Source organism: Geospiza fortis, unplaced genomic scaffold (genome assembly GCF_000277835.1).
Source record: "Geospiza fortis unplaced genomic scaffold, GeoFor_1.0 scaffold112, whole genome shotgun sequence".
In the NCBI taxonomy this organism is placed as follows: domain Eukaryota; kingdom Metazoa; phylum Chordata; class Aves; order Passeriformes; family Thraupidae; genus Geospiza; species Geospiza fortis.
The window spans coordinates 22,246,652-22,268,731 of NW_005054298.1; the positions used below are offsets into that span (position 1 = coordinate 22,246,652).

Sequence of the window (22,080 nt, forward strand, 5' to 3'; positions counted from 1 at the left end):
ATGGGAAAACAGGACAGCATTAACAGAGGACAACAGAATAGCCCTGCAGATACTACAATGTTTTGTTTAAAAATAACGATTGTGAAATTTACAATTTGTAAGTTGTTCTCCCTGAAATTTCTTGCTTGTTTAATAACACTGGTTTTGCTGTCAAGCTTTGGTCGCTAAAAAGGGTGAGCGTACACAAATGGAGCTGCTATGTCTGGCTCATGGCACAACCTTATTCTTACAAGTTAGCTCCGTAACAAGTTACCATGTAGCTATTACTACAAATGAAGATTCAGTTACTGAATGCAATATTTTTTCTGTTACATGTTTTCTAAAAGTAGTCCTTCACATTTTCTGAGTTTCTGTACGTGTTTGTGAAATCAGAAGAAAACTGGCACTTTTAAAATCTCATTTTCTGGTTTGAGTTGGCAGCAGCACAAAAAACCTTAATATCAACCCACTGCATAAATAGATCTGCTTATAAATTTTATTCCTTTGTTTGTTTCTAAAGACATCAATAGTGTTCTAATACGGATAAAAAGAATTACTAGCTGTCCTTTGATACTTATGTTAGTGGTTTGGGGCTTTTATTACTTGGCATCTCTGTTTCACATCTGCCTTAGAGGAGAGGAGGGTTCCTAATTTCCCATGTTATTTACCTTGACAGATACCCATTTTGTTGTTTTGGGATTTTTGTAAAGAAATAACTAGCAGCAAACCCCAAAAGCAAAAAAAGCAACCATTTACCATACTGTGATTAGAATTATGGAGGCATAAAAAATGTCAGATGTTACTCAAAGTCTCTGGTTCATTCACAGGTTGGGAATCACATGCCTTTGAAAAAGGCCTCTTTTTCTCTCTCCCCAGTACTTTGAAAAGGAATCTTGAAGTAATAAGAAACCTCATAAAAGTTAAAGCACAAGTGTTTGTATTATACTGATAGATAAAAAAAAATTGTCAACTATTATGATGACGTGTATTATTTTGATTGAATATATTTAAACTCTGCCAGTAATACAGGGGATGTGGGAGGTATCTAGAAACTATCTCCTGTAGATATGCAGGAAATGAGTTCTTGAAATGCCTCAGAAAGAAGGGATTTTTTGCTTCAAGTTTAAAATAAACGTGGCTTCTGCCCAGATAAGGTTTTAAAAGCTGAGATTTAAACACTTCCACAGCACAGTGCAAAACCCTTGTCTTGTTCTGAGAGACCACCTGACCACAAGTGGGAGCTGAACAAAGCTCTGGATGAGAGGAAGCCTTGAGGCTGTGTGAGGCAGGCAGACCCCATCCTGAGGGCACAGCAAGGGGAAGGGTCCCACAGCCCTGACATTCCCAGGTGCACAGGGCTGCTCTGAGACAGAGCCATGGGCTTTGCTGGTGGAAAACAGCCTGGTGCAGGAAGACAGAGCTATCCATGCTGTTGTCCAAAAGGATTTTTGTGTGGTACTTCTCTGTTGTTTAAACTCATGTTTTGTCTAGCTCTTAAGAGCAAGTTTTTCAAAGGCAGGGGTGTATGGCAGTTGTGTGCAGCCATGCAGGTAGGGCAGCAAGGGGTGGTTGACAAGGATGCTTTTCTGGTAGCTGCTAATGTGCTGTAATGGTGACAGACTTCATTTCAAAAGGAAAATGCCAGCTTTGATGGATGCTTTTACTGCTGTCTGCCAGCCACTGCATGCAGCACTGACCTTGGCTGTCAAAGTCAATGCCAGCAAGTTTCTACATTGAAAACAGAGGCATCGGAGTCACCAGGGAAGGAGAGGTAGAAGATTGGGAGCGCACCCATCAGGGCCAGGGAGTAAACATCCAGCATAGTTATTACCTCAGAACAGAAGGCTTCTTGTAGCCTGACAGGTTTAGACAATATAGCCTAAGTTTTTTCAGACTCTGACTGGACAGACATCCAGAAATGCAGGAGATCTGAGCAGCGGCAGAGTGTGTCCTGTCGCCTGGAATGTGCTTATGCACTGGATGCTCTGGCTGTTTGCCTTGGAGTCCCACCACGGTGGGGCTTTGCTTTGCTTTGCAGAAGGCGTGCTGAAGTGAGCTTGCTCCGTATCAGCAGGCTGCATCTAGAGAGAGTAAGCTCTTTTCAGAGGGGAAAGAAAAATAAAGTTGTGAAGTGTAAGGTCTGTTAGAAAGCAGATGCAAACTTTCCTTCCTTAATTTGGCTATGGCACCAAAATAAATACTGTATCAGAGCTCTGTTTACTTTCAGGTCTTCAGGCAGGTTTATTGTGTTTGTGTAATTAAAATCCAAATGAAACATACATAATGTAGGTGGATAAATCATCTGCATTTCCCTTCTTTATGAGCATTATATTTCTGAATTTGTTTTGAGCATTGAAAGTTAATGCTGTGCTACTTAGAAGTGACAAGGCTTTGGTTAAACATGACTGAGAGACAAGATGTGGAAACATCTATCTAGCGTCAACAAATACAGTGTGAACCCAGAGTGGGATTGGACCTGTCACTTTTGAGGCTTCTGCTGCTCCTTTCAAGCACCATGAGGTTCGGCAGATCCCCTGCCCTTCAGGCAGCAGCTATGGGAGGGATCATCCAAAAAAGAACTAGTGTGAACAACCTGTAAGGCATCGGAACTGGCAAGTGACAGTTAACATAGCTGTCAAGATTTTTTATCTTGATTCTTCCTGATCATCAAATACAACTTTTCACCCCTCTCTCCAAGAAGTTTTAAATGTGTAGAAAAATGGCAACAGTTTTTGCTGCATAAATGAGATTGAATTAATCCATTGAAAAATACATGCTTGTTTTTTCTGGATGTTTTGCTGAAAAGTCCATGATTTTCCTCATCAGGGGCTGCTGCTCCTGAAGGTGTTTGAGCTTTGCAGTTATGCAGTTATTATGTTTGGTTGTTTTTCTCTGCAAGGTGTATTTATTTAGAGGGCTGGAGGTTGTTTAGGAAGTTATTGCCAGTCGTCAGATGTTTGTGCTTTCTGGGGGCGGAGGGAGGGAAGGAGGGAGGGAGGGACAACTGCTGCTATCACAAGCTTGTTACATGCTGTAAGGAAGGACATGAAGCAGCAAGTTTTTAAGTAGTGTTAATCTCTTCTGTGGTTTCAGAACGCCTCTGGGAGCCTCCCTGGATGAGCAAAGCAATCCTCTGTTGAAGGGTAAGGAAGGGCTTTACCTACTGAAATCTCTTTTGCTGGAAACTATTTTCAAGGACATTCATGTGAGATTTGGTGTCTTTAGTAGCAAACCAAAGCCAGGTCAGTGTTGCAGAGTTATTCTCACAGCAGAGCAATTGTGCCTGAGCAACTGGAGGAGGGGGAAAAGAACCTGAATAAGTCTTTCTGGAGATCTTAGTAAGCTCTAAAAAAACTCCCAGATGTGCAAAACAGGGAGGTGATTTTGTCTCTAAACTGGTGAGCATTAAGCAGTCTCTGCCTCTAATAACTGTGGTTGCCACACCTGAAAATTTTACTATCCGAGCAGGTCTGAATACTAAAGTTCAAAGTACAGTGGGAATGGGCAGGTAGTGACAGTGAAGAAGAATTACTTGTTGTGCCTGGAGTCTTCACTTCAGCTCCTAATCTGGTACAGGAAGGTGAGAGGGGAATGCCCCAGCTGGACTCAGACTCTGGATTCTCCTGGTAAGATGTCTGGAGGATAGATAACGCAGCAGCCAAAGGCACAGATGTGCTGAGTGGTACCTCCAGGTTCCCACTTGAAGTTAATTTGCTCACACATTGACTTGGAAGTGTTTCTGAGTGCAAAACCAAAGCAGTGTCATAGTTGTTTCCTTTCAAAATCATTTTGCTGTGTTCTGAAATGTAACTACTTGCTTCTTAATGCATTTTAACTGCATGAGTAATGCAGGGATTGTAAATAAAGTCTAGTTATTTCTTGTATCAAATGAAATGTCTTGCTAATATCTTTAGATAAGCAGCTGGAAGGAAAACATTGGAGCATTGTAGTTGTTGAAGTGCTAACTGTATGTTTTCAGGCATGCTGGTGAGAAATGGAGGAAGTTTTGAAGATGACTTATCCCTGGGAGCCGAAGGTGGGTGTGGCAAATTATGACTCTTTTTCTAGCAAAGAAAATTATACTCAGTCATCTGATTTTTATTTTGAAGGACAGCATTGGCTAGAAAAGCAGGATGAAGCACACAAAAAATGCAGGAAGATTCACTTTTTGAAGTTATTTAGACTATTGCTAAACACTCTGAGTCTCTGACCCAAAGATCAGAGGCAGCCCTGAATTTGCTTCTGCCCTCTCATTTTAATACCCACGATGACAGGACAGCCTGGAGCACTTACCAAGGCTGTGAGAAAATGATTTCTCCTGCTTGCTCTTCTTGTCCATGGGTTACTCTTGGCAGCCATGCATGCCCCACTTCCACTGAATCCCTTGGGAGTGGCTGTGCGAGCTTCTGAAAGGAGGAGTGAAATTCTGTCAGCCACGAGGCAAACCCATTAAGAGCTAAGTGCTTTTAAAAGTGAAAAGCACCAAAGCTAAGTAAGTATTTTGGATCAACCACAATATACGCTCTTCTGTTGCTAGCTGCTTGCCTTTTCTTTCTCTTTCCTTTTTTAAGGGGAAGGAGATGTGGCTGTTCCCCGTGGACTTTGTAAAAAAGGCTTCTAGCCTATGTTGATCATAGATCAGAGGTGTCCGTAAACCAGCTAGCAAAAGCACTGTGGATTCTGTTCTAACAGAAGCATCTTGTGAAATAGCAAAAAAAAGTCTCACAATCCATGTCCTGGGGTTATCTGTAGGACAGAGGATATAAGACATTATCTGCTTTCAGTGTTTAGAAACAAAAAGGCACAACTCCCAATTTAGCTTTTAATGTTTTTGAATTACAGCTTTTGCTAAGTGCCAGAACTGGGGTAGTAGAAAGCCCTTTCCTTCCACGTTAGTCTTGCCAGTAGTGTCAGAGTAGTGGGACAAGGCCTGGAGGAAGGAAGTATCTTTAATTTTTCAAGATTTAAGACTTCTAAGGGAAAGAAGTTTATCTGGTAATGATCTTGATCTGATAATGATGGAAAAGCAGTAAATGAGTCTCCTATTGCAATAGATTAAATTTTCCTATTGACGGTCTTTTCCACTTGTTAGATTGCCTGCAGCACAAAGATTTCATAGAAAAAGTTTCTGTGTAATGATAATCCAAGGGTCTGAGCCTATGACCAAGAACACAAGAATCAGTGGATTTTAGTACATCATGTCACTTTTTTCTTTTCAGTTTTTCTCCTTATAATTTCTAAGGACTGCTGGTTTTTGTGGGCCTTTAGCATGATTTAGATTGTTCAGATGAAAAGATCCCAGTACTAGAACTGCTGGTTGATTTTTGTGGGTAACGATGCGGATGTTTCTGCTGGGCTTTGCTTCCCAAGAACAAGGGGACAACAGAGCTGCTTGGAGCAGGGCTGCGTGCCCTGCCAGACAGACAGCCCCTTTGAGGCTGGGATGAATGGCCTGCCCTTGTGCAGCCATGACTGCCTGAGTCCAGATGCAAGGCAGAGCCCTGTGTGAATGGTACAGAGGGCATTGGGCAGGACCTGTAACCCCAGCCCGCTGCTGAGCTGGTAAAACCCGTGGTTCAGCTGTTCAACTTAGTCACTGGATAATCCTTACAGATAAGCTTACCTTCCTATTATAGGCAAGAATATTGAAAAGAAGAGATGCGGGATCTGTGTTTTGCATACATTTCTTTGTGATGTCTCCAAAACAAAGAGAGAGGCTGAGAGGTTTCCATGTTTTACTCATGGTTGCTGACTTTACCCTGCTGGCACAGCCAGTCGAGATGCAGGCTTTTCCTGGCAGTGTGTGGCATCACTCTTTTCATGGCTGATTCTGAGGGTTGCTATAACAGACACGTGCTCCTTGCCTGTCTCCTGGGGCAAGTTGTTAATGCTGAGTTGCCTCTTTAGGGAACCCATTATTTAAGTCCGAAGTTCAGTTCTGAAAGAATAATGCTGCTTGGAACATTCCCATATGATCCAGCTGTGGAAAGTGCTGACTTCCCTGTCAGCTTGGTGACCAGGTGTTTGGTACCTGGCAGACAGCCTCCCTCCTGAGGCTATCAACTCTGAGCCCTATCAGCTATCCCTCCTGCCCTATCAACGTCTGCTGGCCCCATCAGCACCAAGGGCTTCACTGTGCTCTGGTCCACGTATTGCACAGCTCAGGCAGCCAGGGTCCTGCCCCACTTTGCTGATGGAAAGATGAACAAATAGACTCAGCACCTGGCCGTGGGGCCAGCTGCCTTTCTTATATTCTTTCCTTTCTCACCTGGAGCAATCTTTGCATGCCTGCTTGTCTCCTCCCCTTCCCACCCAGGAACAGCCCTGCAGCTGCTAATCATGTCTTCAGTTTCAAAGCAATAAATGGTTTATATAACAATTACCAGCTTATCGCAATTGAAATTTCAAGTAATAAGATTAATGACAGGATGTAAACGTGTGTCCATATGAGATTTAATTTTAAACAGAGCTTTAATAAACCAGATCATTTTATATCAGCCGTATACTAGAAACCCTTGACAATCATTTATATGGAAGAAGTAAAATCTGGTTTATGCAGGACAGTGCTCACTGTCTGCTTCTTCATACTGATTGTGAGAAGTGTAGTTCTGAAGAGGTCTGGATATAACTTCTTCTTCTTTCTCTACAGCTAATCAACTACGGAGTGATGCCCAAACAGAAACATGGTAAACATATTTTTTTTTGTGTTTGTCTACTTCAGAGGAATATTTATACTGAAGGGCAGGGGGGAGAATGGGTAGTGGAAGTCATGGGGGCTACCACAGAGCTAAAGCTCTTGTGCTTGTGTCTGTTTACGTTAGAGTGAAGGAAGTGATCCAGATAACACAGAAAGAGCCGTTAGGAGGTGCAGAAAAAAAAATTAAGATTTTATATTCTTTCAGCAGACCTGACATAGATTTTGGAGTAGCAAGAGGAAAACAGAGAAATGACAAATCTTAGCAATGTAGCATGATTAACCTTCTTTGCCTCACTGATTGCTCAGTGTTTCAGAAATTTCAAGGGAAAATTAGTTTTGCCTGTCACAGCAGATGTGTTTTGAGAGCAGGGAAAAAAGACTGAGAGAGGAGAGATGGTTAGAGCTTCTAAATGAAATGTGCTGAAACTAAAACCCCACTGAGACTTCAGTGGAATACTGCACAGCCCCTGTGGAAAGCATCCTCTCTATTCCTCCACAGTTGGGCACCATAAATAAATACACACTCTCAGGTGAATCGTCTGCCACCTTTGGTTTCTTGATGGCTGTTCGGGGGAAGGGAACAGTTTGTTCCTCAGAGAGATTAACCAGGAAAGTATGTTTGAACCCAGGATACCACCTAATGCTCAGGCAGCTTCTCCAGATGCAGGGAAAAAAAACAGTTTGGAATTGGGAAAGAGACTGGCCAGCAGTGTGGGCTGGAGCTTGTCTTGCTTCATTTCCCTGGGAGCCTCTTCAGTTTCCCCAGCCAGCTCCGGGCAGGTGGCACCTGGTGGGAGCAGGGTACCCAGGGCATGGAGAAGGTGGCCCTGCATGGAGAGGTGGTACTGCTGGAGGAGGCAGCAGCCCAGGGCAGGCAGGAAAAGGCAGGGCAAGGACAACTCACCCGAGGCTGGGCTTCCTTTACTGGAGGAGGGTGGGAACAGGGAGGGTGGGGCAGCAAGGGCAGATCTGGAGTTGTTTTCTCAGCTCGCATTTGCCTTCAAAGTCATACTGTCCATGTACATTTTTACTGAGGTGGCCCAGGGTTTGCTTTTGTTTCTGTATTTCAATAAATGACATGGATAATATAAACCAGAGAACGCTGAAGGGAAAAAGAGAAGTTCGGCAGTGCTGGCGGGTTAGCTCTCCAGCGAGACAGAGAGTCAAGTCCCTGAACAGAAGCGGTTTATCTCAGGGGTCCTCTCTGTTTGTGTTGACAGCAATGGTGTACTGGCAAAGGACAGGAGGCTGCAGTTCCATCAGAAGGGGAGAAGTATGAACTCCACCGGCTCTGGAAAAAGCAGCGCGACTGTTTCAAGGTAAAACTCTGCTTAAAAGGTCTGTTCCTCAGTTACATGGATTTGGCTTGTTTACGTGCCTTTCTGCATTTAGTAGCTGAGAAAGGAATTTTCATTTGGTTGCTTGGAAAACTTCTGTTTGTCTTTTGTTGTGGTTTTCAGTAAATGCTAACAAATGGACCTAAACATTAAAAATGCCTGAACTTTTAATGGCATTTTAAAATTTGGGCTCTGCAGAATAGGACTGATTTTAGAAATTATGGGATTGGATCTGTGATGTGTCTGGGCCAAAGGCTCTCATAATGGGAACAAAAACTTTAGATGCAGAGGTCTCCACAATTATTTCCAAAACTAGTCTGAGCTGTAGGAGTCAAAAGTTCAATAAACCAAAGTGGTTACTGGGCTGAGTTAGCAGTTTGATAGAAGGGACTGGATCTTGAAAGGAGACATGTAGGTGATTAACATCTTTCATTTGTTTAGTGTTTCTGAATTACTGGAGCTTTATGAGGAAGATCCTGAAGAAGTGCTCTATAACCTTGGGTTTGGAAGAGATGAACCAGATATTGCTTCAAAAATTCCAGCGAGATTTTTTAATTCATCATCATTTGCCAGAGGGATAGATATCAAAGTGTTTTTGAATGCCCAAATACAGCGCATGGAAGTGGAAAATCCAAGTTTTGCTTTAACAAGTAAGTATGTTTTTGAAGCACAGTTTATTTATGAGTTTATTAACTATGTAAACAACCCCAAAAGAAGTGTGTATTTAATAATCTGGCAAAACTCTGTTATCAGCTATCCCTCCTGCCCTATCAACGTCTGCTGGCCCCATCAGTCAACCTAAAGGCCAACATTCCATTCAGAATTCATAATAAAACTTGCTTGGTCTTAAATAGGCAAGACGTGACCACCAGGGTGGTACTCCTTGGGGTGAGTGGAAGGATTTTAGTGAGGGAGGGAAATAAAAGGCATCCTCTAAGGTATGCTGCCTTCTGGTTTGTATCATTCTCATCTTTTCTTCTGATGCAGCTTTAGAGCACTGAAACAAATAGCAATATCCCTCTGTTTCTGGTGTTCTTCAGTCACTGGGTGGGATTTTTTTTCTGGGTGGCAGTGACCTATTTTTGTCATTGTTGAAATCTGGGGCAGTATTTCTATGGACTTGGACAGGAGCTTTGTTGGATCAGTAATGAGCGCTGCAGAAATGAGGGCATAGCTGTCCTTTTGTAGTTGTAGCTGGAGAGAGCAATGTGAGTAAGACTTCCTTTCTAGCATTTTGTAAATAAACTTGTGTCACACACACACACCACTGATTTAATTTGGGAGAACTTTGTGTGCTGTTCTTGTGCAATTAGTAGAGATTTTTTTTTCTATAGTAGGGTATGACTTTCATCTTACAGGTCTAGGAAGTGTTCATTCAGCCTTAGAGGCACTGCATAAAAGTAGGAGGAGGTTTGTGGGGTTGGGCAGAGATTATGATCAAAATTCCGTCTTCAGATATGCCTTGTGTTTCATTCCTGTGCAGGTCGTTTTCGTCAGATTGAAGTGCTTACTACTGTGGCCAATGCTTTTTCTTCTTTGTATTCTCAAGTCTCTGGGACTCCTTTGCAGAAAATTGGTAGTATGAATTCAGTGTCTTCCAGCAAAGAGGCATCCAGCCCTCCCCCTTTGAATCGCAGCAACACAGCCAGTCGGTTAATGAAGACCTTGTCAAAACTCAATCTGTGTGGCACACAGCAAGCTGATGGCAGCAGCTCCTCGAGTCCTTCGCCTGTTGAAAAAGGGAAAAGTCCAGCTGAATTAGGGAGTGATGAAAATGATGTCAAAAATGAATCTAAATTGCCAAAATATCCTAAAAAGAAAGACTGTCCCTCTATTTTGGCTCCTGTAAAGGAGGAGATAGCCGGCAGTCAGACAAAGGCTGCAAGCGCAGAGAGACCCACGCAACTCCCTGCTGTGGCTGACGGAGCACAGGAGGGCTCTGTGCCTCCAGCAGACGGGCAGGGTGGCAGGCTGGCAAGTGCCCAGGATAGACCATGCGAAGAACCCGGGCTTTTGGACTCGCCAGGCCTCAGCAGCAGCTCCAGCACCTCCGACAGCAGTGTCCTGACACAGAGACTGTGCACGGCATCGCCAGTGAGAGACCCCTGCACTCCCCTCGCAAACCCATCTGTCGTGAACCTAATGCTGCAGCAGAAGGACTCCTTTGAGATGGAGGAGGTGGGTGAAGATACATGACTTTCTTTGTGCTTACAGTTTACATAACTCCCTGTCTGCCAGCACAGGAATGTTCCCTCCTGTGCAGTTGACAGTGTTTTCTCCAGGAATACTTGAAATTCTCTGAGTGTTGCACTTTCTCAGCAGTTGCAGGCTGCTCTAATTGATCCTCTTAATAAGGTAACTTGGTGCTGCTGCTGTTGTTCCTAAGTCACTGGGAAAGTTCTCGTCCTTTTTTTTTAAAATCAAATTCAGGTGATTGCTATCACTGGCATAACTCCTGGGAAGGTTTCCTTGTGTAAGTAAATCTAGGTTAGGCTTTGTACGCAGCAAAACTTTCTGTGTTTAGTTTTTACTTTTCTTAAATTGTTAACTAGAAAGCATTACTTTTGTTGCCTAGAAGTAAATTCAGTTTATTAATTGATGTTTATTAAAGATATATTCGTGAATAAAGCAAGAGTTTTGTTGCAGTGAAACAGAGGAGGGGCTTTCATGTAGCGTGAGGTGCTCATCTTGTGCAACTTTCGGTTTTGATTACAATCTACTCTAAGTTGATTTATTTGTTCTCTGGAAATTAGCACATTGAAGGTCGCTGTGACATGACTTTTGGCAAGGCTTAATTATGAAGTCTGTGCTAGGTGTCTTTTAACATCTTCATATATGCAGATACCCATTTTCATACTGAAAATTGCCCCAAAGGAATTTTAATTCCCAGGTTCCTGTAAGTCATTTGTTTATTAGGCTAGTAAACATACAACCTACTGATTCAAGAATACAATTTTTGTATAGACTTGCTGCTCAAATTGTAAGAACTGTGTCAATATTCTTAAATGAGTAGATACTTTTGTGGACACATTTCAATGTGACTGTTAAAAGTTCAGCAGTTAAGTTTTTTGTCTATGTGAAATAGATACATAAAATGAAGGATATTGTGATTTCATTGGTGAAATGAAGAAAGCAAATGAATAGAAAAGCCACAGAATTTTACAGTGAATGATGAAGTGATGATTTAGAAGATACTGTGTCTGGTGTCATATTGTCATGACAAGCTCTTCTAGATCAACTAATGTTGTAGCTGAAGGCACTCATTAAGCAAAAAAAAAAAAAAAGGTAATCAAGCCTCTTTTGCTTCCTAGCACTTGTTTATTCCAGTGTGTCCTACTCACATGTTGTGTGGCCACCTACTGAACCAGAACAAAGGACTAGTCCAGTTGAGAGGGGAAAAAGAAACTCAGTGTATTTTGATTTATTTCTTTTTCCTGGCTTAGTTTTCAGCCAGATAGTTTTCTTGATACAGCTTGTTGTGTAGCTACAAAAATGTTTGCATTGGCACAATTGGATGGGACTGAGCAGCAATGCATTTTGCCGTATATTTCAGAGGAGAAGTGCATTTTTGGTACCCTTGGGCAAAACTGAAACAATTAATGTTATTTATATGCATGTATATATGTGTGTTTATATTAAAAAGAGGTGTGGAATTTTCCTTCAGAGTAACCTGGCTGGAAAGACTGGCTGAATTCAACTCAAGTGTGATGTGTTTGCAAAGTTTTGGTTGCATCCTTTGTGCAGTGATGCCAGGCATAAACGCAGCTGTTTTGGCAAGACAGCATATGATGTGGGATGAGATTTTGGTGGATTTTTTGTTTATGCAATATAGTATATACTTATCAACTGCCTATAGATCTCTGGGAGGGAAGGATTCAGTTTTGCTGAAGACATTTAGAACAATTCCTGGCAGTGGGATTTTATTTTTGTGCGTCTCTAAGCAGGGTGTAATGACCAATAGACTGTATTAGAAACAGTGACAGTAGCTCCTCCCCCTGTTTTCCTAGCTTGGCATGGAGTGCATTCTTATGCATAAGAAAGATGACAGATATATCAAGGAAGTTATTTCCAAGGCTTACAAATGCCTTGGAGGTTTGTGTGCCCTTCGGAAGTCTGTGGCTGTGAAGATAGCTAGTGTGGGAGTGAGTCAGGACAGGATTTCCCCCAAACACCCGCTCCTGAGGTGGCCAATGACAGTGCTGAAGGCCACTACCAGCATGAATATTGGCTGGAGGGATGGGGAAGGAGCTTCTGTGTGCTTGAGGAGCTGCATCGTGCTGCGGACACAGTTGGAATGCTGTCTCCCAGCCAAGGACAGGAGGTGAATGGTATTTAAATGAGAAAAGGCTTAGCTTTTGGAAGGCTGCAGATTTAGCCATCAGAAACTGGGAGGTTTGAGAGAATCAAAGGCCAGTCGAAGGCCAGTTTTATTAAAGTGTCTGTAAGATTAATTGTTGGTCTTTGTTAAAATAAAAATACCAAACTAAATTTTTCCTAATCTTAAATGGTGAACCCCTTCTAGGCTCCCTTGCACTTGGATGAAATAAGGATTTACCCCTTTGGTGCAGCCTTCATCTCCTAAAAGAGCAGAAGCCACTAGGTTTATTGTGTAAAAGTAGTTAAATATAAATATGGCTGCTATACACATGAGATCAATGCAAATATAACCTTTTCTTTAGCCAAATACTAATTTTGGCTTATCAACATCAGTATCTTGATTTTTAAATTTTTAAGTTGATTAAAAATTGAGGTAAATTCATTGTGTTATAATTTTGAAACTGGCCTGGCAGCCCGTAGGAGGGAAGGGTTGGGGAAAGTTGGACAGGGGGGTTGTGCATGTAGACTTGGATGTGATCCATTAGGATTTTTTCTGGATCACATGCAAAAAGAGAGAACATATTCTAGGTTTTGAACCAAACAAAGGCCTTCCTGTTGAGGTTTTAGGCATATTCTTTTCATTGTTTGAACATTTGCCTGAGAACTGCTTTCTTAATAAGTCTGTGTTTCACAACGTTACTGAGTGAAAGGATTCATTTTTATGTAGTTTTACATTTCCCAGTTGAAGCGTGCGTGGATCTGAATACATTATCTTCCTTTTCTGTGCTGGAAGACATAGCCATTATTTCCATGAGTAGTGGCATGGTGAAGCCTGGAATAGGTTCTAGCTGGGTCTGGGTCCTTCTGCTGGAGGACTGGTGGCTTGTAGGAAATAGTTGGTAGGGCAGCAGATGACAATCCATGAGTGCTGACCTCCTCATACAGTTTTTAAAATGTATTGTACTTGTTCTTTAAATTCAAATGAAGGGCCAGGAGTTCTGACTGGAAAAAGACAGTAGTGTAAAGGTGGTCAGAGGTGTTTTCACACAGTAATTTTAGTGTTTTGTCAAAGAGGAACTGAGAGCTCTGTGTTGTCACAGGATGTGATTTCCAGGTCTTTTGCGTGCAGAGGGTAACCGGGGGGAGGTCTGTGCTCTGCATGGGAGGTGCTGCGCAAGGATCACTGTTCTCCAGGAGCATTGCTGAATGCCTACTGAAAGGTGGCTCAAGGAGATCACAATTTGCTCCTTCCACCAGTATAGGCTGTTCAGTTGGAGGAAAAACCCACCAAAACCTCCTCCTGTATGTGCAGTGTGTATAGCTTAGGCATTCCTAAGCACAGGAATATATTCCAGTTGGCCTGACAAAATATTCATCTCCTCTTCCTGATAGATCCAGAGTACAGAGGGGGATCTACCTCACGTTTCAGCTACACATCAGCTAGCAGTGACCAAGTCAAGGAAAGGTGAGTAGACTGCAGCTTCTGTGAGGACATCAGACTGCTGTGTCCTTCCATCTCTGAAAGGCTGATTCCGATATTTTAAGCTTCTAAAGTTTGTTTTCTCTCTAGAAATAAAAAAGATCTGGGTTTCTTTTTTAGCTAAATCACAAAACATTACTACAAAGTGGCAACCAAATTACAGGCAAGACAACAGCCCTATAACCTCACTGACTGTTTTCACTTTTGTGTAATTGATGGTAGTTCAGATGGCCTTAAATGTTAATGCAGATTGTGTGGGATTTTTTTTTTTCCTTAGTAGATCCTGTAATTTAAGATACCCATTTAAACTGAAATTACATTGTTTTAAACCTAAATTGCATGATACATGCAGCTTTTTCCTATGCACTACTGCTCTGTCTGCAGGCTGCTTGCACAGAGAACTAGTGTCTCTACACCCACGTGGAAACTGTAGTCCCTCGCATGGAGAATGCTGTGCACTGGCTGTTGTGGTTCACTTAGTTTGTGCTTTCATCTCAAATTCTTATTTAAGTGTTTTATGGCTTGGGAGAGGGATAAAGCTGATTTTTAAGTTTTTTTTGTGATTGTTACTTTGCCCAGTGTGGGCAAGTTCATTCTCTAGTTGATACATTTAATTAAAGAGGAACTAGAGCTTGTTGCACTTAGGGAGGTGCTTAGATGCGTGGAATTTCTTGGTGAAACATGAATAGCATCTCTAGATACTTAAGAGAGGCAGAAAAACATGTCTAAAGAAACACACATCATCTTATTTGCATTTGCACAAATGAATTGACAGTTGTGTGACCTGTCAGCTGAATTGCATGAACGTGGTTGAGAGTGCCCTGGACTAAGTGTTGGAGAGTAATGCCTGGTTATTGGTGATAGCTTGTGCTACTTGTTCATCAGCGTTCTGAGCACAACCACAGCCTGGTACTCACTAAACTTCCTCTGGTACAAACATGAGCCACTAAGGATTGCCAGAAACTGAATCTCTGACTGTTCCCAATACTTCCTCCTTACATGCTTCCTCCTTCCTCCACCTGCTTTACATGACTACATGAAAAGAAGTGCAGTCTTTGTAGGGCAGGTCTCCTGTTTGCTGGCCTCTCTAGCTTCAGGGAGAGCTTTTCAGAGAAAACCAAGTTAAGGAACCAGGAGCTGCAGTCAGGGAGGAGAAAAAATAAATTTTTTCATCTTTTCTGCTCCCAGTAGTTATTTTACCCCCTTCTTCCACCACGCTAGAAAGAAAAGTGAGATGGTCCTGTGTGTACTCCTAGTGCTGAAAGCTACCAACAGTTCTAGCAATGGGACTTCAGTCTGACAGAGGCAGGCTGGGTCATGTTTCCCAGGCACTATGTTCCTCCTATTTCTGAATACACTTCACACAGATTAGTGGTGATACTTTATTAACAGGCTGGCAATGCCTTGAGTTTTCTATGACTTAACCGACAAGGGTATCAATGCCTGCACATTTGCTAAAAGTTAGTCTGAGACCAGCATTTTATTTCACCTGGGAGATGCAAAAAATTTAGGGCTTTGTTCTGTGTGGATTTCAGTCAAGTTGCCAAGAGGGAGAACATTTGATGGAGAACTTACCCAAAATGTAAAAAAAAAACTGTAGCCAACTTTTTTTTTTTGCAAGTTGTCCAAGGTGAGACAGCATAGAGGCCTTTCAGCCTGCTTTCTCAGAGGGTGGGTGTTCACCAAGTTAGAAGGTATCCAAAGTTAGGGGTCACTTATTAAAAATGCTGGCCATTGTGTCTGAATGTGAAATTCCACTCTTGCTAGCAATCTCATGAGGTGAGATCAGCATGAAATTCAACCACAGGTCCTCTGTTGCAGTGTGATTTCAGTTGACAATCCTTATACAAGCCCACCTTTTTCAGTGGCTTTGTCTCTTCGGTGTGTAAGCACAGATAAACTAAAGATTTGTTCCGGATGAATTCTTCCCCGAAGGTAAACTTCTGTACTTCTTTTTTTATGTGGTGGAATTTCTTTGTCAATTAGTAGGGTTGGTGTTCTTTGGTACAGATTATTAGAAACCTTGCAGTGTCATTTTACATCTGCACAGAGGGCTATGGATGCTTTCTCTGAAATTTACAACGATTTGTAAGGCATATTAAGAAGTGAAATATTCAAATTTAAAAAAAAATATATTCTCTTTCCTACTGAAATAGTCTGGCTGACTGTTGACTATTATGGTTGAACGACACAGTCTACTGTTGTTTAGACTTCTAATTAAAGCATGTTTCTTATCTCAGTTGTTTTAGGAACAAAAGAATGAAAAACTTCAGCTAGTTTGCAAACACACAGCGCTGCTAAATGTCCACTATAAAAAAAGTGTATTGCAAAGTTATCTGGTAGAAAGGTTTGTTAGTGCAAACCCGAAATTCTTACTGACATATCACACAGCAGCACCTTCCATTCTAAAAAATGCCCCAAAAGCAAGACAAATACAGGTACAATGCCCAGAGGAAAAAGTATTCTCAAGACACTGCAAATTGTGAATGTCTGGTTGTTGGCATCAACATGGCTCTGTGAAATTTTGAGTAGCCACAGACCTGTTTCTTTTAAGGCATTAAGGTTATTGGTTTTGCAAGTTTAATCCTTGAAAGGGAAGAAAGCACATCATCAGCACTTCCTGTCCTTAATATATTATTGTATTTATAGCTGTCTGTGGGTGCAGCTCCACAGGAGATTGGAGATGGGGGAGTGAGAAGAAAACATCTGGAACAGATTTAGTATTTGTGGGAGTCTGTGCTTGTGTGTCCAGATGCAAGGAAACCCCCAGGGACTCAGAGAGTTTTTGCAGCAGGGCTCCCTATTGGGCTGGTTTTGTTAGTGCAGGGGTGCATGGTGTGATCAGTATGCAAAGAAGAGACAACTGATATTTAACTGATATTTAATTAAATACCTCATCGTTAAGTTGGGAATGTTAATTTAATGATTATCTTATAAAATACAAAGTGCATTAGAACTTTTCCAATAGTGCAGGTACAAGAAAAAAAATGTTAAAACTTTATGGACAGTTTCCACATATTTCTTCTCCTCTTCTGTGTGAGCAGTTGAGTGACACAGAAGAGGTGAGACTGACACTGGTAGCTCATTGTTATGTTACAGTAAATGAACTAATCATTTCCCTGACAGGGATGCTCTGCTGATTCCACTCTCACGTTTTGTAAACCACAGACTTGATTCTTCATCATGTGTTCTTTGTTTAGAACATTTTCAGTTTATTTAGTTTATTTATGAATACTTAATTTTTCTTTTCATCTATTCAGTGCTCAAATATATTTGGATTTTTTTTTACATAGTTTAAAACAACAATCCAAGAAGCATTTTAATTTGTGCTCTGTTAAACTGGGATGGGAGTTTGATTGTTCCTGGTGGTTTTGTTTGTTGTAGCTGGTTCCTTCTTCCACACTTTCATTATTATCCTGCCACTGGCCTCCTCCCAGTAGTTCAGAAGATTTCCTGTGTGTAGTGTTGACAGTATCTTTGAGTGGCAAAATCAGTGTTGTGCAGTGGTACCTTTTTGTAGAAGGTATATTTGCCTTCCTGGGGTTGCACAGGGCAAGGGATGATCCCAGCCTGGCCCCTATAAACCAGCCTTTGGTGCTGAATTTTCTGTGCTCAAGGTGAAGAGCAGGGACCCATATCTCATCGCAAACTCCTTGTACTAAGATTCTCCTTTGCCAGGAGGTCCTTTAGTCAAGAGCCAAGTGTAACTCTGTAGCTTTTTTTGAAGTGTTTTTATATTTTCCCCTTATTTGCTTGAATCTGAGAGATATCCAGGTGCTGTAGAGCAGACTACATAGCTGGATCAGTCTTGTCAAGAGGGTGGATACCATTATGTACCTGTATATCCCAGTGTACTAGTTGGTATTTCCAGTCTTTACAGAACCAAACCTTGTCATTTTACTACTGATTCAGTAGAGATTCCAGCTCTTTATAATTTTTTACTGCATTTACATCATAGTGGTGTTGTGAGAACCCTAAGAACTTGCAAAGGACCAGGGTAAGGTGTGGTAGGAGATGACTACTCAGAAAACGTCTTTTCCTATTTGCTTTAAAATGTTAAAAAATCCTAGCAGCTCTGTAGCACAGAAAGCAAGGGATAACTGTAGAAAGGGGCTAGGTCTCCTTAGGTTGAGCTAAGGCAGTTTGAATCTATTCATACTGTGCCGTGGATACATGAGGCCAGTGTGAATGACTGCTCTAGGCTGATCCCTTGTCTGATGGTGTCTGTCCTGTGAAGCTGTCAAAGCATGTCCATAAATAACCAATGCTATAGAAAATTACCTGAAAGACTGTTTCTAACTTTAGTGCTGTGTCTCTGAGAAGCCCAAGAATTGGTTTCAGAAAACATAGATGTAATTTTCCATTCTGTAGCTGAAAAGGAAATACTGACTGAGAAGGAAGCAGAAGGGCAAGTCAGTGTTCTATTGAACTGTAATGAAGTTCATGAACATGCGCTGGTGAATTGCTTTATCTGAACTATCTGATCTCTTCCCTAAGAGAGGCTAAGGCTTTCACCAGTAGTGTTTTTGGGTTTTTTTCCTCCTCTATTAAAATTCACCAGGTAAGAAAAGAGACAGAGGAGGCTGAATGTCTGGCAACAAAATTAGGTAACTATTCACCATGAAGAAGGTAACAGCTTCCCCCCAGCTTCAGCTGTAGTGGCAAGCTGTTCATGGCATGCTCTTTCAGCTGTATTCAGTGAATTAGTCAGTTAATAAGATCCAGTTCTCAGGGAAGTAATTTCCATTGTCCTTACTGGGAGTTGGGTGGGGATGTCTGTCTTGAGGTAGAGAAGTTGTTTGTCATCGCAGGATATTGTGGCTACCATGATAACAGAGCAGCAGCACAATTTGAAAGGCACTCCCTAAAAGCTATGTGACATCACTGATACAGAAGCTTAGTGGGCAGTTTGCTTCTACTGGTGTTCACAGGCTGTGCAGGCTCTAACTTATTTCTGTGTTAGTAAAATGCTTATCATAATTAATACTAAAAACAATTAGTTGTGAATATCCAACAGTTTTCATAATGCATGCCAATGCATTGAGCTGTGAACTGGGATTAATTATATGACTACAGTTAACTGGGGCAAAATTCTGCATTGAGCCTTTGAGGAGACAGCAGCAAGCTCTTGCTTAAGGCTCCAGAGGAGAAGGTGGCAGGGGACTGGGGCTACAGGCCATTGTAGATACTTCCCATCTCCAAGATGTTATACTTCTGCTGAGATCTAAAGGTGAGATAAGGTTGTTGCCCACCTCAGGCTGGGTAGAATGTTTCTGGTGCCATAAGGTAGACATTGCACTTGGTGGGTGCTTCCAGTGTCCAGTCAGGAAAAATATACATGCAATAGTGTGCTGCAGAGCTTGCTGAGATCTCCCTGCAAAGCTGCTTAATGAGTGCAGTGCTTGCACCAGAGGAAATCACTCCTGGGAAGCACTTAGGGTTTTAGAGCCTCTTTAGGCTATTTTAATGCTTACCTAATGAGAGTAGAAAGGAAAAAGCAGGAGGATCTTATCTCTCATGTATAAAATGAGCACTGGGAATGTGCTTTGGCATATTGCCCATTGATGGGTAAGGGATGTTCTGCATTTGTCTTGCTAACCCAGTGGAGGATCCTCTCCAGCAGTTGTCAGAGTCCTCCACATGGCCCTCTCTTCCCATGAGAAGCTGTCCTTTTGGGTGTGTGGGGTGGTGTAGGCTGGTGGGAGACCAGCAATCTTCAGTATCTCCATGATCAGGAGAGGTGTCAAATCTGTACTTTTCAACTCAAAAGCAACTCTTCCACTGCCTGTGTGTGAATTAATTAGCGATACAGTTTTGAGAAAGGAGAACTCCAGTAGTGGCAATATCTGCAGAGTTTTTTTTCCACAGCACAGGAAGGAAAAATGTAAAAAATGGTTGCTTGAAGTTTCGCAAGTAGGGGTTTGGATGAGAGAGATTTTGCTTGAAACAAACAAGCTGTTTCTCTGTTTCGTTCAAAATGGAACCTGAAAAGCAATTGTATTACCCATTTCATGGTTTTTTGCTGTAAAAGGAAAGCTTGTATTCAGTGGGATTGGTCTTGAAAGGCTGTGATTTGTAAAGTAATTACAGTTGGGTTTTGGTTGTTTCAAACAGATCAACTCTTAAGGACAGCAAGTCAGCACTCTGACAGCAGTGGCTTTGCTGAGGACTCTACAGACTGTTCTCCATTCAGTCAGCTTCAGGTAAGGTTCTCATCTTGTGGTTGAAATACTCCTGATTAGTGTGAAACAGTGTTTGACTGCTACTGTGACTGTCAGTCTAGATCTATAAAATCATAGTTTTCAGAGCTGGACCTGCCAAGTCCCTGTGCTCAGATTTGAAAGCCTTTTTGGTAGGTTAATCTGAGTATACTTGGGACTGGAATAAGGTCTAAATTCAGTACGTTCTATTTGCTGTTACTGGTGTATCTTTTCTCACTGTTGATTCCTCTCAGTGGTGGGTAGAGATTAAGGTCTTGAAAGATTATAGCTATTCTGCTGATTATTTCATTTTTTTATCATTTTTGCCTTCCCACTGCCCATGTTCTTCTCTCCCCCACCCCCTGCATTTTTTCTTTTTTCTTTTCTTTTTAATTACCAACTGACAGAAAATGAAAACAATTTCACACTAGCTTTACTGTGAAGATAGACTAATTTTAGTTGATCTTGACCTTCCATGCTCTTTCTTGTTCCAGTTTCTTTGATCTTAGTCCCAGAAATTGCTGTGATGCTGACCAGAGACCTCATGTCTTAGGGAAAACTTTTGTTCCAGCCTGGTGTTTAGGTGTGTCCTCAATACACATGCTTGCACAGCATTGTATCTGGTATTTTGGAGAGCTGTTCTCCTGGTTCTCCTAAAACATTCACACAGTAATAGCCATGATTTGATTGGCCTGTCAGTCAGCCAGTGAAAAGCATTGAGTTGGATCCTGCTCTCAAGGCCAGCTATTCCTGAGACCTAGACCACAGCCCAAAGGAGTAGATGGGATTCTGGGTATCTCCAGCAATTCCATCTCTATAGCTTGTATCTGCTGACCTGTTTCTTATGCTACCATGTTTTTCTCCCTTGTGGCACACCAAGCATTTTAAAAGCTGTTTGGTAGTTACTAGGAAGAGGTTTTTACCTGCTTCATCCATCAGTTGAAAAAGCATCATGTTGCTTTTTCATTTTGGTACTGGAATTCTGGGTTTTCCAATTTAGTAGTTCTTCAACTGAGTACCAAAATAAAAGATAAGACAATGTTGGTCTTTGTCTCCCTTAAACATCTGATTAATGCTTTCCAAGAGCAAGAAAGGGAGTAATACTGAATAAAGGGAAAAATGATCCTGAGTTCCTGCAAAGAGCATAATCATCTGACATACTTGTTAGCTCTCTACAGAGCTGTGAATGCACTGAAGTTGACAGGCATGTTAGAAGGTGACTCAGAGGAGAGTTGGTCACTCCTGATCTTTATGTTGGTTGCAACCTGATTAAGAGCCCACTAAAAGTATGTTGCTGCTAAGTACCCTGGAATATTGCTGGAGTTCATCTGTGTTGGCTGTAAAGGGAAGAGATTTCTGTTTTCTGTACTGCTGTTTTGAAAAGGTATATTGAGGCTGCATGACATTTGTGCCATGGAGTTGCTAGGCTCTCCTCTGCCACCTTCACTCCTTAATTCTGACCAAGTGCTGAGCTGAATTCAGAAAATATGGGTGAATGGTGCAGCTAGGGGAAATGAGAACTTGGCAGCTGCAGAAGAGAACCTGTGAAAAGAGGAAGGGGATACGGAGGAGTATATATTGTTTCTTAAAAGTATGGTAATTTAGTGCCATCTACTGTTAAATTATTGACTCTAGCACCCATAGCCTTCCTCTGAAACTCAGAAGAGAACTCAAAATTTGAACCATATTGCCTTTCATCTCTGAACTTCCATAATTAAGATTTCTGAGGGAGATTTTGATATTCAGATAGGGTATTCTGCAGAGGGGTTTTGTGTTACCAAAGAAGCCAGAATTCTCTATCCAAGTTCTTATGATTTACTCATAGTTGAACATTGTGATGGAGGATTTAGGACACAGATAGACACACGTGTAGCCCGTATGATTTCACCTAAACATTATAATCTTTTGCTCATTTAGTACCTTTAATTTGAAAACCATCTGATCATGTACATTCTTGCATAATAATTTGTGGCTGTGCTAGTGAGTGCAATGTTAGGTATGTACTGTGAAGATGACATTCATGGCTGAAATCTTCTAGATGGTTGGAGAAGGAACTATTGCCTGACAAAC

At 41.7% G+C, this 22,080-nt stretch overlaps 1 protein-coding gene across 1 annotated transcript in view; it reads left to right on the top strand.

The window, feature by feature from the left end:
- Positions 1-3,010: 3,010 nt before the first annotated feature.
- Positions 3,011-22,080, top strand: part of ITPRID2 (ITPR interacting domain containing 2) — a 34,543-nt gene continuing 15,473 nt past the window's right edge. Inside the window, exons 1-8 of the mRNA XM_014307360.2 lie at positions 3,011-3,122; positions 3,959-4,015; positions 6,629-6,665; positions 7,897-7,995; positions 8,455-8,663; positions 9,497-10,191; positions 13,723-13,795; positions 19,925-20,013. Coding sequence (XP_014162835.1) covers positions 3,961-4,015; positions 6,629-6,665; positions 7,897-7,995; positions 8,455-8,663; positions 9,497-10,191; positions 13,723-13,795; positions 19,925-20,013 — 1,257 coding nt within the window. The 5' untranslated portion in view covers positions 3,011-3,122; positions 3,959-3,960. The remainder of the gene's footprint in view (positions 3,123-3,958; positions 4,016-6,628; positions 6,666-7,896; positions 7,996-8,454; positions 8,664-9,496; positions 10,192-13,722; positions 13,796-19,924; positions 20,014-22,080) is intronic.